General features: G+C 30.6%; 2 protein-coding genes across 2 annotated transcripts in view; one reads left to right on the top strand and one right to left on the bottom strand.

The window, feature by feature from the left end:
* LOC145323956 (uncharacterized) overlaps nt 1–19,805 on the top strand; it is a 342,132-nt gene that overhangs the window by 252,662 nt on the left and 69,665 nt on the right. The gene's annotated exons all lie outside the window — the stretch shown is intronic.
* LOC145323947 (uncharacterized) lies at nt 5,563–18,851 on the bottom strand. The gene is made up of 5 exons (XM_080166562.1): nt 18,725–18,851; nt 17,600–17,715; nt 11,446–11,591; nt 9,082–9,185; nt 5,563–7,334 (listed from the first exon to the last, which is right to left on the bottom strand). Exons 2-5 carry the CDS (start codon nt 17,658–17,660, stop codon nt 7,034–7,036), a joined length of 612 nt encoding a protein of 203 aa, XP_080022688.1. The 5' UTR covers nt 17,661–17,715; nt 18,725–18,851; the 3' UTR covers nt 5,563–7,033.

Here is a 19,805-nt window from a genome sequence, read left to right as displayed (position 1 = left end):
ATTGTTACTATAGTATGTAACTATAAACATTTGTTTCCATGGAAAATATTTACTTAAAACACCAACATTAAACATTAAAAATATTTCATTACACCTTCAGCCTTCTAACAGTAAGGATAATCTTTAGCCACATTATTTTGTTATCGGTAATAGGGTATAACAAGAGAATAAAACAAATCTTAAAAATTAATGATTGATATTTCAAGTTTCTAAAAAACCTAATTTCAGCTGGTTTGTGGTATTTTGTCAAGAGAATCTTTCAAGTGTTAAGATCACCAAACGGTGGATTTCAATCTCTAGTTTTATTTACTTTAAATCTAATAATTCAAGATATTGCAATGGATCTTTTACAAATCCTGAAATTGTTTGTCTTTACAATTTCCTTTGTCATGTTCTGCTATCAGCTGAACACAGCCACAATAAACTTAATGGACCCTCCAACAGTAGATTCTACTAATGAAAGAAGTATCAATGAGGATGATATGCCTCTTATTACAGTATGTCCTACACATCAGTCTAATTTCACAAGGATTAGAGAACTAGGTTATCCTGGTTATGATTATATGCTTTGGGGAGATGCTAAATGTTATGAAACAACTTGGTGTACATCTTGGGGTGGACATCTGAATCTTACTTTTGATGAGCTCAAAGAACAAGTATTGGATTTGGACAAAGTTGAATACATAAATATGTACAAAGGAGGAGAATTTAAAAATAGGTTAGTTTTCCTACCTGGTTATGGACTATGCAAGGAAACAAAACTTCTAAATTATACACAAGAAATTGTATTATATCATGAAAATCAGGATGATATCAGGGTCTTCATAACAACCCGAAATTATAGAAGTTATTTCATGCCTAATACTGCTTCTCACAAAGGAAAGGCAATCTTTATGAAACCAAAGACAACCCATTATGTCAATGTTGATATTAATGAAAGAGATAACTGTAAGAATGATGAATATCTAATGTCAGAGGAAGATTACAAGAAGTGTGTTGATGATAAAATTCTAAATGAGTTTGAAAAGAGTAATATTAGTTGTATACCTCCATGGTTGTCATGCAACAAACAGTGTAACCAAACTTACCCTGATATTGAGAAATTTTATGGCAAATTTTACACAGATTTTCATAGAAACTATTTTCTAAAATTGGTCTTTTTTAAAAAAAACTTAAAGTTTGAAGATGAATGCAGACAGAAATCTTGTAAAGAAACAACTTATGTTGTAGATGAAGAGGGTTCAAGGTTTGGATGGAGTTCAGCTTTTATAACTTTCAATCAGAGAGTTATAGTTACAGAAAAGGTACCAAACTATGATATGTTCAAGTATATCATTGATGTTGGCAGTAGCTTGGGACTCTGGTTAGGACTATCTGTCCTGGGACTTCATGAACTATTTGTCTGGGCTGTTCAGTTTGTCAACAACAGCTTCATCATCAAGAAGATCAGATCTGCAGTCACTAAATAAGATTTTTGGGTTTTATTAACTCTTCTTCTGAACATAAACTTTCAATATTCTAATATATTCAAGGACATCAAAAATTGTTTTAATTATATGAAATTATGGTTAAAGATTCCATCACTGATAAAAAGAATATTGATACAAATGTATGTGATTATGTTTTATAAACAAAAAGGATAAAATTTCTTTTTTTTGGAATTGAAGATTATTTTTCCTCAATTTTTTAATAATTTACACTTTGCTTAAAGCTCCCTCTCAATTCTCAAAACTTAGACTTAGATACTCAAAGATCTTTACTATTAGTAAGAAGGTATCCAAATCAAGTGCATGTTTGTTTGCTATTCAAGTTTTTAAAATTAAATAACCATAATAAAAATATCATTACAGATGTATTATTTACAAAGTGAACAAATAGCTGACACATTTAGTTTATTATCATTTCCCTTATTTAATCATTTTCATTTTTTAGACATTTTAGCTCTTCAGAAACTGGCTGAATGTTGAAGTGTTTTATTTTCTTAAAATAGTCTCATGTTTTTTGTTAAAGACCACAGTTAATAATTTCAACTGCAATCTTTTAATATCTTTATATCTAAAGATTTATACCTATATGTTTAAAGTATGTCTTACTTAAGTTCATGCATAAAATTGATACAATACAAAATTGAGTTTGTTTGCTTAGTGAAAAGGTTACAAATGCTAAAGTTACTTTTTCTTGTTGTTTAATATTTTTATACATTTGTGTATTGATAATATTTACAGTAATTATTGTACCTAAGTACGATTCTTATAATTAAGCATAATATTGTTGGTGTAAGATGAAGAGTTAGTTGGCTAGTTTTAATTCTTTGAAGCCTGTATTTTTGAAATTGTGACTAAATTTTGTGTATTCTTTTGATGTTTTTTAATGCCTATAATTTAATTTTTTGATGTTGTATTCGAAATATCAAGAATTAATTGCATCAAATATAGTAAAAACTGCAAGTTTTGAAAAATCTTTCATAATTTTTTAGTGTTTCATGATTGTGCCTAGAACTTATATTTTCTTTTTACCAAAACTTTATTTATGTTTTGGATCAATTCTAATAATACTTTATGTTTACATTTTATTTTGTTATCTGTGTGTAATATATTGTACATATGGGAGTTAAAAACAGTTTCAAAGTAGTAGAATTACTATAATGTCCCTCTAAAAAGATACATAGTTAAATTTTACCCTCTCTTGTAAAAATGTAAATATTTATTAACTCTTGTTTTTGGTCAAATTTATTACACCTAACATAAATCCTGTGCACACCTTTATATGAATAGAGTGTACAATGAGCTTTACAATATTAGATTTAACATTTTTTACTTTTAATACTTATAAATATATCTCAACCATAACATTTATAAATTAATAACTACTGCTGCTTCATAACAAAATATATTTCAAAGAAAAAAAATCTTCATTATCAATTGCATCTTTAATAAAAAACAAAAGCATAAATAAATGAAAAAGAGCATTAAGAATTATACAAAAGTAGTCAAAATGTTAAAATATATCATAAAAAAATTAAATTCCCAGCTACTGTATAGATCTTTACTTTATCACCACCAAACAACAATAAAAGGAGAAGTGGTCAAACTGGCTGTGTAACAAGAGAAAGACAGGGAAAGGTTATAAAGTTTAAAGAAAAAAATTAAACAATTGTAACTGCATTTTGAATCAAGTTCTACGATTTAACAATGGTTCAAATTTTCCAATATAAAATTTTCTCGTGCTAATCTTATCCAATAATTATTACTTTTAAGTTGCTCAAAAGGAACAAATTGTAAGGGTTGTGGATATTTTGTGAAAAATGCTGTCATACAGTTTTACAGAATTTGGTTCAATTGGTTCTCTGATTTTTTTAGTCTTCTACACAGCCAGAGATTTATTGATTTGAAAACAAATGGTTCTACATATTAATGCCTGTAATTTATGTAAAAATTTTTACTAAAAAAATACACTAAATTTTCATTTTTATAAAAAGATTTTGGCACTTGAATGAAAACTGCAAATAACCAAATAAAAGGTATGGAAGTATAGATTTTGCATTTGGCATCATAAGAATTACTAAACCGAAGTAATAAAAACTTTTAAACAATTATCTTAAAATCCTTTCTGAGATAAGATTTATTGAAAAATTTTCTTCCTTGGTTCATAATTTTCCTTGTATTGAAGTATGAAATATTTGAAATCTAAGCAACAAAATTAGTGATAACCAACCTTGATTTTTTAAGGAATTGAGTCTATTATCTTAAAAATGGGATAAATCCCCAGAAGGAACAGCTACAAATTTAAGAAAATTAGTTCCTGACCCCCAAACAGGTGTATTTGATGGCCAACTGTATCCTTACTGTCATTAGAATGATGCCACATCGATTATATTTCAAACTCACTACTTTTTTTTCATTTGACAAATAGAATGTTTATAAAATTCCAACCATTTTATACAATGCTATTGTGTGATTTAAGGATTAATATGTTTATTTGCCTTTATTGATTTCCATTACAGTTTTAAAAGCATATTAAGATTAAGAGGTAAAAAATTGAATGTTGATTTTATACTCGTATTTCTACTTAAAACAGCGTGCAAATAATTTTTCTTTTCCACTGCTAGGTTTCGTGATTTTTGTTGCATATTATTTTTTGTGGGAGAAATTTCTATTTTTAAGGGTAACTATTAGAAGCTTTTCGTTTGCCAGAAAATTAATTTCCGCTCTTATCTATCAACGTGGCTGTGTTAATACTTATGATGCTATTGGCTGGTATTCAAAGACCCAATCGAAAGTACACTGTGTTGGGACATACAGTTATTTAACCCCATGCCCCTCTATACTCCCTACCTTCCCCCTCTATACTTTGAATCTAAAATCAGACAGACAGAGTACATGATGACCCTATATAAGGATAATCAATTTAACTATCGCTCTGCACGGAGGGAGGAGACAATGGGCAATTAATTACACTAGTACCCAAAGTTTTAAAATAAAGTTTTCTTATTCACTGACTTAACAACTTTGAGGACTTTTATTAAATTTTAATTGGTTGGTTTATTTAATTGAGTGTCTGAAAGTTTCAATAACTAATTGTAATCTACAGTAGGCGTAAATTTGTGTATCATCATTGGGAATGTATATCAATCCATCGGCCATTGTCTTATCCCTGTGCTATGAGTTGAACCAACACTTGAAAATGATTAATTTTACACTAAAACAGACAAAATTTACATAACATAACAATTTATATAGCCACATAATAATATGCCCATATATTATCTACATACCAGCAGCTGCGCCCCTAGCTACAAGAAGCTCTAAATTCAAAGAGATATTGAAGGGCAGAAAGAAAGATAGTCTTAACCAAACTTTTTTATTAAAATAAAACAGCCTAAAACCATCCCATGACATATAAGAAGCTACACTATAAAGTTTGACCATATTGGTTCCTTCGCTACAGACAAAAAAAAGGGCTTACTACGAAAAAGGGCTACGAAAGGATGTGTACAACTTGTATTATAAACTTATAAAACCCAACTTTTTAAGAAGTTTTTCTTCTTTATGATTCATCCATACTAGCAGCTACAGGATCTCTCCAAATATAATTCGTACCTTTCAAACAGTTGGGGGTGTGTTTGTCCATTTGATAAATTTTATCTTATCTTGGAAAGCTAAAAATAGGCCATAAGAAAGTCGTATCCATTTATTATAATGCTAGCGGTTGAGCTCCTAGCATTTTAAAGCTTTGTATTCAAAGAAAGGAGTAAGGAAAGTAGAAAATAGCCTAAAACCAAACATAGTTATGAAAATTAAATTGCCAAAAATATTACATTACCCAATAAGAATCTTCCATGAAATTGATCAATTGGTTCATTAGTTAGAATGGAAGGGGGTAAAGACAACCTCTCCAAAATAGTTTAATACCTTCCCAGGACCTATAAGAAGCTTAACTGTAAAGGAGAACTATATCGGTTCAGTGGGAGGCAAGATCCTTGGGGACAGACAAAAAACGCTTACTACTTTATATAATAGGATGATTGCAGATTGAAATGTATTTTATTATTAAAAAAAGAAATAACAATAAAATGTTTATTTCATAAGTTCACATCACAAATTCATTAACAGTCACTTTTACAAAATATATTTTTTTTACATTTCTATATTTATAACGTCATTTAGAGAGCAATAAGCTTTAAGAATGTAGTATTATTTTTATTGATTTAATTCTCTATAAATAAACTCTTAAGAAATTCAATAATAACTTTTATAAAAGTTTTCTAAGTTTTTCATGATTCATCAAACAATGGTATTTTAGGATTTCAAAGTAAACTTTATTGGAAAAAAACTGTTTAATTCAATACGTTTAAAGGTATTTAAATTCATATCATTAAACTGAGCAATTATTTTACTTGAGAAATTCAAAACAAAAACGTTAATTTTTTCCCGAATTAATTTTGTTATTGGTATAAGCTGCTTTCTAACATAATTTATATATTTCTAATTGGTTGCTTATTTGTTTTATTAAATTTTCGTGCTAAAATTTATGCTTTATATCAATTGCTATATACTATGAAGGGTCAAAGAAAAAATGGAGGTAGAAAATTGTTTGTGTCTAATCTAGGCGACAATTTAAAAAATATGTTTTTAATTTATAATTTGAAAACATAGTATAACTTAATATATATAACTTAATTGTTTATATCAATACAGTTTTCTAGTTACCTAACTTAAATTTACACTTTACATGATTATATTAGCATTTTATTGATTATATTATGTCTAACAAGCAATTAAAAAAAATAGGCATCGGTCAATTTGTATACATAGTAGTTGGCAGCTTCTAATAGGATATATTACATTTGTTGTTATGATCGTAGCTGTGTTTAGTGCCCTATGAAAATGGGGATAGTTTTTATCGCTTTTTGCCCACATATTCTATTGACGTCATAGTAGAGGGAAAGTGCGAGGGGAAATAACCCCCTTAAAAAAAATGGGGTATAGGGTATTTCCTGACGTCAATAGAATAGGTAGGCCAAAAGCAGTGACATCTATCCCCACTTTGCTAGGACACTATAAACAGCTACGTTATGATCACTATTTCACTTTTTTTATTTCAAACTTCTTAAAAAGTAAAAGGTGAACTTCAAAAAATTAAAAAAAAAAACATGAGTTAAAAGTGAACCTAATTTTATTTTATTGATACTGAACAAGGAAGACTTGAAAATAAAGAATTAAAATTTTTCAATACTCTATTTTCACTTGGTCCCTTCAAACATCTATAAAGAGGCTTTCCGAATCAAGGGTAAGTTATTTTGTGCAACCTCTAAACTTTCAAACATTGCTTGAAGCAGCTTATAATACCTTATAAAAATTACGTCGTATATTACAAAGACCAATAAAAGGCCAGTATACATTTTTATTGACCAAGTGTAAAATGTATACTGGCTTATCATTGGTCATTTGTAACATATGACAACATTTTTAAAAGGTACTATAAACTGCTTTACATTGCTTTCCTGTTCTTAATTGACTATTGAATCTAAGTGTCATGAAAGTCCGCCCCCAGCAAAATTCATCACATCCTCGTCCGACGCCATATTGGACATGCTGGCAGCTGCCGGCTGGGCTACAGCTGTCATAGACTCACTATTGGACGATGATGGGGCACTGTACCGAGAAACGAATGGCGCGAAACCGACAGCTTTGCGCGGCGGGGTTTGCACAGCTGTCAGCGTGGCGGGCTTTGCGTCTGGTTTGCCACGTGGCGTGGCGACTATTTGCTGGGGGAGTTCGTTTAGTTTGAGCAATCTGACAGCTTCCAACAGTTGTTCTTCTGTTATGTTCAATCTGAAATACGATTATAGATATTATTAAATGTGATAAAAAATTGCAATGGTTAGGACAATGGCCGATAAATTGATGTACAATGTACATCTCCAATACATATACACAAAATAACCCTTTCTGTCGATTACAATTAGTGTTTGGACGTTTGAACATTCAACTTAATGAACTAACCATTCAAAATTTAATAAAAGTACCCAAAGTTGTTAAGTCAGCGAATTAGAAAACGTTATTTTAAAACATTTTGAACTAGTGTAATGAACAGCCCAAAATGAATGTCCCCTCCAACCCTAAATTGATTTTTTTATTTCTATGAATTTTAAATTAATGCCAAATAAAAGAGAGAAAAAGGTGATATAAATATTTTATTTAAGTAATATTCAGTATCTCTTTCACTTCAGAGAGAGAGAGAGAGAGAGGGGACAATGGGCTGTTTAACACCTTTGAGGACTTTTAATGGATTTTGATTTATTGGTTAAGTGTCCAAACTATTCAACCACTAGTTGTAATCTTAGGAAAGTTAGTGTATTAATATTGGGGACGTAAATCAATTTATCGTCCATTGTCTTATTCCTTTTAGAGTTCTGATTTCATTTCCAATTAACTTTCCTTAATGAATAAAACAAGATAAACTATCAACTTAATGAAAACAAACGTAGATATAGTTCATTTTAAAGGAAAAATTGGAATAAAATTTAAAAAATACAGATTTTTTGCAGTAAAATTTACTAGAATTTATGCAAATCTGCTTCCAAAGAACAATCTTTTCATGCTGACTATTTATTATCTTTCCTAAATTAATTAGAATAAGATAAAACAAGTACTTTTCAATTTAATGAAATCAAATGTAAATAATTCTTCATTTTAACAGAATAGATAGGAATAAAATTGAAAAAAATACTGATTTTTTTTTGCATTATAATTGACTAGAATTGATGCAAATACACTTCCAAAGAACAAATTTGTATTTATATTTAATGGATTTCAATTTTTATTCATAATTCTGATAAAGTAAGTTTTGACCAAAATGAAGCATTTAAAATTGCCTTGTAAAAAACGGAAAAAAAAGTCTTTGTCTTGCAGAAAAAATTGATATAGAATATACTTGGATATTATCAGAGGAGAAAAATTTAGGTTGCTAATATGGACATCATTTATACAGTAGGAGGGGAGCAGATGGAGAAAATGGGTTGAAGTGAGGGGTATCTTTTAGCCAGCTACAAGTTTCACTTTAATACAGTACATGATAATCTGGTGTAAGATCCAAGGGGTATAGTCCCTTTCGTGGCAACGCTCCATAAGGGGCAAGTCTCCGCTTTATCAATGTAGATTTTCTCTTATTTCTAGCACCTGCGAGGGGCTCTAACCCTGCGGGGCCAACTGCCTAAACCTGTGGGACAAAAACCTAACCCATCATAACCTAACCTAACCTAAGATAACATATCAAAAGCCATACGACGAATCACCCCTTGCCACGAAAGGGACTATTCCCGATCCAAGTAATAATCCATTGCGGAAATGGTTAAAAAAACCTATACAAATTTTAAGTTTCAACCTTGTACATTTTTATAAGCTTGGGCAAAGGCACTGGCTAAAGAATGGTTTTAATCTTATGCTTGTACATTTTATATTTATAGAAAACAGGATATGATATAATACTAATAATAATGATCAGTATGGCTTAGAACCAGTTCTAATCTAGCGGATATCAATTGATTTTGAAGCCATACTGCAAATATATTTTACTTACTTGCAATAACATTTACAAAGCGGGGTGACTTTGTCCTGAGTTCTTTCTAATAAATTTCTTCTGCTTATGTTTGCTCCTCCATCATTAAATAGATACAACTTCACCTAAAACAAACATGCTCCATAATACAAAACAAAGGTTTGTCTGTCTGTTTGTCTGTCTGTATGTTTGTCTGTCTGTTTGTCTCTCTGTCTGTATGTCTGTCTGTTTGTCTGTCTGTTTGTCTGTCTGTTTGTCTGTCTGTTTGTCTGTCTGTTTGTCTGTCTGTTTGTCTGTCTGTTTGTCTGTCTGTTTGTCTGTCTGTTTGTCTGTCTGTTTGTCTGCCTGTTTGTCTGTCTGTTTGTCTGTCTGTTTGTCTGTCTGTTTGTCTGTCTGTTTGTCTGTCTGTTTGTCTGTCTGTTTGTCTGTCTGTTTGTCTGTCTGTTTGTCTGTCTGTTTGTCTGTCTGTTTGTCTGTCTATTTGTCTGTCTGTTTGTCTGTCTGTTTTTCTGTCTGTCTGTCTGTCTGTCTGTCTGTATGTCTGTCTGTTTGTATGTCTGTCTGTATGTCTGTCTGTTTGTCTGTCTGTCTGTCTGTATGTATGTCTGTATCTCTGTCTTAAGATTATATGTCTGTTTGTCTGTCTGTTTGTCTGTCTGTTTGTATGTCTGTTTGTCTGTCTGTTTGTCTGTCTGTTTGTCTGTCTGTTTGTCTGTCTGTTTGTATGTCTGTTTGTGTGTCTGTTTGTCTGTCTGTTTGTCTGTCTGTTTGTCTGTCTGTTTGTCTGTCTGTTTGTCTGTCTGTTTGTCTGTCTGTTTGTCTGTCTGTTTGTCTGTCTGTTTGTCTGTCTGTTTGTCTGTCTTTTTGTCTGTCTGTTTGTCTGTCTGTTTTTCTGTCTGTATGTCTGTCTGTTTGTCTGTCTGTTTGTCTGTCTGTTTGTCTGTCTGTTTGTCTGTCTGTTTGTCTGTCTGTTTGTCTGTCTGTTTGTCTGTCTGTTTGTCTGTCTGTTTGTCTGTCTGTTTGTCTGTCTGTTTGTCTGTCTGTTTGTCTGTCTGTTTGTCTGTCTAATTGTCTGTTTGTTTATCTGCCTGTTTGTCTGTCTGTTTGTCTGTCTGTTTGTCTGTCTGTTTGTCTGTTTGTCTGTTTGTCTGTCTGTTTGTCTGTCTGTTTGTCTGTCTGTCTGTTTGTCTGTCTGTTTGTCTGTCTGTTTGTCTGTTTGTCTGTCTGTTTGTCTGTCTGTTTGTCTGTCTGTTTTTCTGTCTGTTTGTCTGTCTGTTTGTCTGTCTGTTTGTCTGTCTGTTTGTCTGTCTGTTGAAACATTCGAACACTATACTTAAAGGGAGTGTGAACGTAAAAATTTCTCATCTGATTATCAAATCTTAACATTTACTAAGCACATTTCACTACACTGATCAACCAAAAATGTCCTATTCACAAAAATATCCAGAAATAATGCCTTGATTTTATGGTATTTTGAGAGGGAAAAAGGAAAAAACAGGGAAAATCTGAACGTTTTTGTTTCTTATAATGTTTGTAGGGATATTTAACTTATCATATATAGTTGAAACAATTTACTTACTGTTAAGGATTTATTTTATGCTATAAAATTGCCAATTTGTTTTTTTATAACGTAGTAATTAGGTAATAAAGACATATTTTAAATTCGTATTATTGACAAAAAAATACCTTACTGTCTACAAAGGGTTGAATCTCATAGGTTATATAAAATAATAATATCCTTTTTATTGTGTTGAACAATAAATAACCCACTTTGGAGAATTAGTTTACACTTTTATCAGACTGTTTATAAAGAAATATTGCGTCTTTATTATTTACAAATTTGTAATTAAAGGTGGGCGAGAGATGGGCCATTTAAAGTTAATTGGATACTAATAAAAAACCTGTTTCTGGCTTTGTTATTGTATTTGGTTTTCAATAAAAAAATATTGCTTATTTTATCAATTTCTAAGTAACTATACATTGGATTAAAGCAAGGATTATGTTAAAAGTCAGCTTAACTGTTAGGAAAAATCTAGAACTATGTGAAAAAGTTTAATTTTAGCTATAATGGGAGAAAAAAGCAATTTAATGCACATTTTATATAATACGGAAAATTTCTTCCTTTCCCCGTACCTTATAAAAATCGTCGGAAAAAGCCGTTTTTTAAGCAAACAAAAGCGCGTTTTGCTCTATCTGTGAGATATTATGAATGAGATAATGTTAATATTTGATATTAAGATGAGAAAAATTTACGTTCACAGTCCCTTTAATGAACTAACCTTTCAAAATTCAATAAAAGTCCCCAAAGAGCTAATGAATAAGAAAACTTTATTATAAAACTTTTGGGTCTAGTGTAATAAGCAGCCCACTATCTCTGGTACTAACCTGATCAATTTGTTCACTAGCATTATAGGTACAGACATCTAGTTTAGTTAAATTGGTAGTGTTGGTCCCATTATTAGCCAGCATATCTTCAGGGTTACCAGATGTTATCACTATGGTCCACACTACTAGAGACAGACAACATAGACCTAAATAATAATAATTATTATTATTAGCACAGCATATCTTCAGGGTTACCAGATGTTATCACTATGGTCCACACTACTAGAGACAGACAACATAGACCTAAATAATAATAATTATTATTAGCACAGCATATCTTCAGGGTTACCAGATGTTATCACTATGGTCCACACTACTAGAGACAGACAACATAGACCTAAATAATAATAATTATTATTATTAGCACAGCATATCTTTAGGGTTACCAGATGTTATCACTATGGTCCACACAACAAGAAACAGACAACATAGACCTAAATAATAATAATTATCATTATTAGCACAGCATATCTTTAGGGTTACCAGATGTTATCACTATGGTCCACACAACTAGAGACAGACAACATAGACCTAAATAATAATTATTATTAGCACAGCATATCTTTAGGGTTACCAGATGTTATCACTATGGTACACACTACTAGAGACAGACAACATAGACCTAAATAATAATAATTATTATTAGCACAGCATATCTTCAGGGTTACCAGATGTTATCACTATGGTCCACACTACTAGAGACAGACAACATAGACCTAAATAATAATAATTATTATTATTAGCACAGCATATCTTTAGGGTTACCAGATGTTATCACTATGGTCCACACAACAAGAAACAGACAACATAGACCTAAATAATAATAATTATCATTATTAGCACAGCATATCTTTAGGGTTACCAGATGTTATCACTATGGTCCACACAACTAGAGACAGACAACATAGACCTAAATAATAATTATTATTAGCACAGCATATCTTTAGGGTTACCAGATGTTATCACTATGGTACACACTACTAGAGACAGACAACATAGACCTAAAAAATAATAATAATTATTATTAGCATAGCATATCTTCAGGGTTACCAGATGTTATCACTATGGTCCACACTACTAGAGACAGACAACATAGACCTAAATAATAATAATTATTATTCTTAGCATAGCATATCTTCAGGGTTACCAGATGTTATCACTATGGTCCACACTACTAGAGACAGACAACATAGACCTAAATAATAATAATTATTAGCACAGCATATCTTCAGGGTTGCCAGATGTTATCACTATGGTCCACACTACTAGAGACAGACAACATAGGCCTAAATCAAAACAGGGATGACAACATCCATAAAAGCGAAAATATAAAATGGTAGGACAAATAAACATAAACACTTTTAGAGTGTCAAAATTTGAAGAAAAAAAAAAGAATGTAAATGTATAGGTCTAAATAAAATTATATGTATGGTGCATTATTTGCCAAATGTACCACTTTTCTACACTACCTCTCCGATTTTGTTAATACTCTATATTTTGGTCCGTTGGGTGATTCAAGGATGCCGGATGGCCAAAAAAAATTTCAGAGTCCCTGGATATCTAGATATCTAGCTATCTATGAAGGTAGATAACAAAAATTTAAAAACACCCATTTTTCATAATTTTAAAAATTAATTTTTTCATCAATCTTACATCCAACCTACACATTTAATACACCAAAATGATCATTTATTCATGTAAAAAGCGCACATAATGCTATTTTGGCCAAAACTCTAATTTTACAGGGTGTCCCAACAAAAAGTGTATTTTGGATATCTAGCGTAATACCCAAAATACCTGTCCAAAAAAAATAATTTTTTTGGCTTAAATCCTGTGTTTTATCTGTGGGCATATGTGGTATATAACGGTTCGGAGGACCCGGGACTATAAGGTTGTCAAATTTCATTTTGGAACACCCTGTAAATGTGATTTTTGTGTCTGTAGAGCTAAAACTTGGTCCAAATTGGCTATTTTTTTCAAATTACTCTAATATGTGTCTTAGTATGTTTGGCCATAGTGTTTTCTGACCAGATCAATATTTTCCTATTTTTTGGACACCCTGTATTTTCTAAAAAAGAGAAAAAAATTTTTGTTTTTTTAAAATTTTTTTTCTATTTTTAAGTTACTTAAAACTGTCATATAGATACAGATTTTGACTAATAACAATAATATTTGCCTATTTTACAAATTTTTACACTTTTGGGACACCCTGTGCATGTTTTTAAAAAATGTTGGTTTTTGCCCATTTTTGGGAGGAAGGAGTCGTTTTAAGGCCATAGACTATTTCTTCATTTTTGTAGAACTTTTCAAGATACATCATTTGTTATTTTTGCAAAAACCGAACTGTTTTGCCGTTATTCACTGTTAAGGCGGAATTTTTTACGTTTTTTAGGTAGGAAGGCGTTGATTTTTCAAAATTACTCTGAAATACTTTTATTTGGGAAATTTAATTTTCTAAAATTCATATTAAGTCAAATTTTTTGTGCAGCTAACTGTTTTTTGCCGAGTTAGATTTCAATTGTTAAAACAAGAAAATGAAGTGTATATAATATAAACTAGAAATGCCTGGATGTACCATCCAGGTTTAGATAAATTAGTGAAAATTATTGTTTCCTTTTTTTATAATACATTATTGGTATTGCATCTTATAGCTATTCTTTCATAGCGTAGTGGTATGATATGAGAGAATGGGGTACGAAGATCAGTGGTTCAATTATTGTTGTTAGAATAAACATATTTTATTTCCTTTAAAAAAAATTAAGTTTTTATTAAATAAATAAAATAAAACTAAAACTTATTTTGAAAAGTCACTTAAAATCTTTAAAAAAGCAATTTAAAAAAAATGTTGCCAAGCCTCGAACCGACTTCCTTGGCCCTAAATATTCTAAAGAATATTTCTTTTTATGACATTGTAAACAATATCAGTAATTAATAAAATAAAACTAATTTTGAAGTCCCTTAATATATTTAAAAAGGTAATTAAAAAAAAAATTATCGCCAAGCCTCGAACCGACTTCCATGGCCCTAAATATTTTAAAGAATACTTTATACTAATTGTTTAAATTAACTGATCATTAAAGCTTTCCTCTTTAGCTCAGTGGATAAATTTTATTGTTAATATTTTATCCAAGCAGTCTGAAGCACCTAAGATCGAAACCTCTTCGGGTATTTAAAAAATATTTTTATCTGTATAGAGATAGAAAGAGAAAGAAAGATATTGTTGTGTGGAGGGGGGGGGGGTAATTTTTTTCCAGAACGATTTCTCTTGGGTGGGTGGTTTTACCCTCTTCCAAAATAGTTAGAAACCTTCCCAGAACCTATGATAAGCTACCCTGTAAAGGAGAACCATATGGGTTCAGGGGTTAGCGAGATCCTTTGTCACAAACAAACAGACAGACAAATAAACATTCTGTTACTTTATTATATGGATGATAGCTTTAATAGTTTATTATACATGCGGGCAATAGAACTGGAATTCTTGATAAGTTACTTGGGGGGTTTTGAACCGGCGACCTATAAGCTTTGAGGGATACTTAATATTATAGGAGGAAAGAGAGAGAGAGAGAGAAAGAAATTCGTAGGTTGCGTAATTTTCAATCATCAGCGACCGTTTAAACGGATATAAAAATCAAAAATTTATAAAGTAACAGGATATTTGTCTGTGTGTTTGTATGTTTGGAGGGTAGGGCGAGTAATATAATAGTTATTTAAAGCATCGTATTATTAACTATTATTATATAACACTGGCTTTAATCTGAAATGATTGTGCATTTTTATATTCATAGAAAACTGGATATAATAAGATGTTAAATATATTTTTCAGTCTGTTATGTTAAATAAAAATTTTTTTTACATGAATGTCCCCACCTGGAGTCGATCTTGGATAGCCACGACCTTAGCCTTACAACGTACCCCTATGCCACAAAGCCGCATTAATATCAAACAAAAATTGGTCATGTTTTTACAACCCAAAACAAAATTAATAATGGGGATTAATCAACCCTTCTTTTTCTTCCATTGTTCTTTCCTTGAACTTTCCTTGAATATTAATATTTTTCTTCCATTGTCTTTTACCCTACTATTAATCTTTTTCTTCCATTTTCCAATCCCCGACTATTAATCTCTGAATATTAAGGGGATAGAAATTGAAATTATTATAATAGCTAAAACTATTACGCCGATATTAAATTACACCAAATTTTTGTTAAAAATATTGTTATAAGAGCTAAAAAAATTAATTTAAATTAATCTAATAATTTTTACAAAGATGACATTATAAAAAAATCACGGAGGTTTCGTGAATTTCATTTTGGGAGGTGGGAGGAGACATAAGGAGGAAATAGGGAAGGAAGAACATATGAAGTGGGATGGATTTATAATAATAGTATAGTTTTTTTTACAAAAACTTAATTTTGATGTAAATTGTTAAAAGAATATCGTTTTTAGGATTATTATATGTGTATGTACATTAGATATAATGTTGTAAATAGTTTTAATTAATATTAGGTCAGTTTAAGCTTATTTTATACGAAACATTGCTAAATTTTAAATCTTTTATATGGGAAATTTTGTCCATGTACTTTTCGACCGAAACCACGAAATTCAAAAGTTGGGAGGTTTCGTGAGAAAAACACGGAGGTTTCGTGAGTAATATATTTTTTGGTTTCGAGGTTTCGTGAATCATACTATTTTTACTACCTTATCTATTTTTACTTCCAATCTTTGAAGTTGCATATAGCTTATGTATAGAATGTGTGACTTCTTATCTGGCTAACCCAGGTTCGAATCCCGTCCGAGAGGGCCACCGATTTTGTAAATGTTAAAAATTGGAAGATTTCATTAAATAAAAGTTGTCGCAAATATAGGTATTAAATAATTGCTATAACATAAGTAATAAAAGAAACATAAACCATGTGCATTTGAAATTCCTTTTGACAAAAATCGGTTGGATATACAAAAATTTTTACTTCACATGAAATTTAGTAAAATAAAATGCCTAAATAAAAGTAATTCACAGGTGTCTTGACACACAGGGTGTTCCAAAAGTGTAAAAATTTGTAAAATAGGCAAATATTATTGTTATTAGTCAAAATCTGTATCTATATGACAGTTTTAAGTAACTTAAAAATAGAAAAAAAATTTAAAAAAAAACAAAAAAAATTTCTCTCTTTTTTTGAAAATACAGGGTGTCAAAAAAATATAAAAATATAGATCTGGTCAGAAAACACTATGGCCAAACATACTAAGACACATATTAAAGTAATTTGAAAAAAAATAGCCAATTTGGACCAAGTTTTAGCTCTACAGACACAAAAATCACATTTACAGGGTGTTCCAAAATGAAATTTGACAACCTTATAGTCCCGGGTCCCCCGAACCGTTATATACCACATATGCCCACAGATAAAAAACAGGAATTAAGCCAAAAAAAATTATTTTTTTTGGACAGGTATTTTGGGTATTACGCTAGATATCCAAACTACACTTTTTGTTGGGACACCCTGTAAAATTAGAGTTTTGGCCAAAATAGCATTATGTGCGCTTTTTACATGAATAAACGATCATTTTGGTGTATAAAATGTATAGGTTGGATGTAAGATTGATGAAAAAATTAATTTTTAAAATTATGAAAAAATGGGTGTTTTTAAATTTTTGTTATCTACCTTCATAGATAGCTAGATATCTAGATATCCAGGGACTCTGAAATTTTTTTTGGCCATCCAGCATCCTTGAATCACCCAACGGACCAAAATATAGAGTATTAACAAAATCGGAGAGGTAGTGCAGAAAAGTGGTACATTTGGCAAATAATGCACCGTATATATGTTGCATATATTCGTTTCTTAAATACAGGATACGTACTGTTTAAGTACATACTCACAATTTTAGGACTTTATGAATTGTATTATATCAGATAAATAGGATAAATATATCACATAAAAAAGTTTTAAAAGGACATACGACATTCTGGTTGCATTTATAGAGTTACAACGCTTTCTAAATTGTACTACTTCCAAATTTGAAATATATAGGACTATTCTTATCATCTGGGACTATTTATATAATTTCTTTATTTCTTTGCTTGGCTATTAATGAATGTTGCCTAAATGATTAGAATAATTCATGAAGAAAAAATGTATGATTATCGTCTTACCAATACATGACATAACAACTGTTTTTCGTTTAAAACCACACCAGGGCCCATCCTCAGACATTTTGATAATATCTCTGTACACGCCCTCTTATACAATAGTTTCGTTTACTTCATCTCTAAAAAAAAATTAATAACATGTTTGATAAAGGGAAAAGTAGCTTACACGATAATCCGTAAAGTTGTGAGTAAGATTCCAGACAAATGCGCTTATTAGGTCAAACTGTTTTTAAATATGCGTTTAATTATACTGTGCGTTTGATCAACATTATAAACAGTTAGACTTAATAAGCGCATTTGACTGGAAGCTTGCTTACAAATTACGGATTATTCAATAAGCTACTACTCCCTTTATTGCATTACAAGTGTTTAAGTTTATTTTTAGTAGAGAAGCTACTCTATAAATGCTATCTCTTAAAAAAGAAGCAGCTTATAGTACCTAATAAAAAATGACTTCATACAATAAAAATTACCAATGATAGGCAAGTATACATTGTAATTGACCAATGGTAAAATATATACTGGCCTATCATTGGTCATTTGTATTGTATGACGTCATTTTTATAAGGCACAAAAAAGATTAGGTTTATTTTTAGTAGCGAAACTACTCTATAATTAACTTTGTCTGTCCATCAGTTTGATAATTCTCACCCGCTTATACACTAGTTTTGTTTACTACATCTCTTAAAAAATACACAAAATTAGTAGCTTGGTTGATACATTTTAAAGAAGGACAATTTAGGTTATTTCCTTCAGAATTCAAATAGTCGTTAACTGGTCTCCAAAGTTTTATATCAACATTTTCATTTTCTTATTCGTTGGTTTAACAACTATGGGGACTTTTTTTAGAGTTTTGATGGTTGGCTCATTAAGTTAAGTGTCCAATGGACGAATAGCAAAATGAAAAATCCGCTTAAAAACAATGATGAAAAAATCCACAAACGTGAAGCCCAATAAATTATATGTAATGTGTTAGAAGATATGTTATTTGTCTCTATTTTTAATTGTTTGAACTATATACAATACAATTATAAAATTTTCAGTTTAAAACATAGTTAAGTTATCGTTCAAACGGACTGACAGACCCTAAATGAAAAAAGCTTTGCGTTTATAAAAGTAAATCTTTACCTGTAAAATAATATAAAAGAATACTCGTTTATGTTTCGTTTTTATGCTATGATGGACCTCTGCTAATATAACATTTCTTCACATCATTTTCTGAAAATTTTAGAGATCTAAAGGGATAACACAAATCTGATAGGGCAATAATTGTCATCAATTTAGGTTGCTAACATGGACATCACTTATTGGTCAGTTCATTCATCCAGTCGGAAAGGAGGGGATGGGATAAAAGGGGTGGATAAAGGTAGGGGGGTGACATTATTTTAGCCAGCTACAAGTTATACTTTATTACATTTCATGATAACACGATTTTGTGTAACATCGTCGGCTGACGGACGTACCCTAATTATCTCATATTAACGCTGTCTAATTCTACATACATTGCTTTGAATTGAACTTTTCATATAATATTGATAATTTGGTTTGTAAATAAGCCTTTTTTTTTGGGGGGGGGGGAGGGGGGGTCCAGAGGCAATTTCTCTTAGAAGGTTGGTGGTACCCTCCTCTAAAATAGTTGTAAACCTTCCTACGACCAATGTGAAGCAACATTGTAAAATAGAACCATATCGGTTAAGCGGATACCGAGATCCTTCAGTACAGACATACAGACAGACATCATGTTACTTTTATTTCCATGTTTATTCATAAGGTTGGAAAAATAACTCAATTTTCAATCAGTAGTAAGGTTTATTTGTCTGAAGTTTAAGATTTCAAACACAAATAAACCTTTTGAGATTAGGAGAAGCTTCAAATACATTGTAGATTTAGTTATTGGGATGGGTTTAGGCTATTTATCAATTTACTTAGGCTAGGGACGAATCCCCTAGTATAAAATAACTAATTTAAAAGTATTTACCACAAGTTAAAAAGAATGTAAAACGTAACTGTTTATTTTGAAAGTTGTTTCTAAACTACTAAACTTATAACGTCATATAATTAACTAAATCTAGTTAAAGATAGACTTTAGGTTTTGCTTTTATCAATATTTAACTTGCTTCATCAATCCTATTATATAAAGTAGCAAGTTTTTTTTTGTCTGTAGCTTAATATTTCGATAGCTACTGAACTGATTGAGTTCTCCATTTTA

This window comes from Acartia tonsa, chromosome 7 (assembly GCF_053477335.1).
Source record: "Acartia tonsa isolate MP-2025a chromosome 7, ASM5347733v1, whole genome shotgun sequence".
NCBI classification, from domain to species: Eukaryota; Metazoa; Arthropoda; class Copepoda; order Calanoida; family Acartiidae; genus Acartia; species Acartia tonsa.
This window is presented reverse-complemented; position numbering and strand designations above follow the sequence as displayed.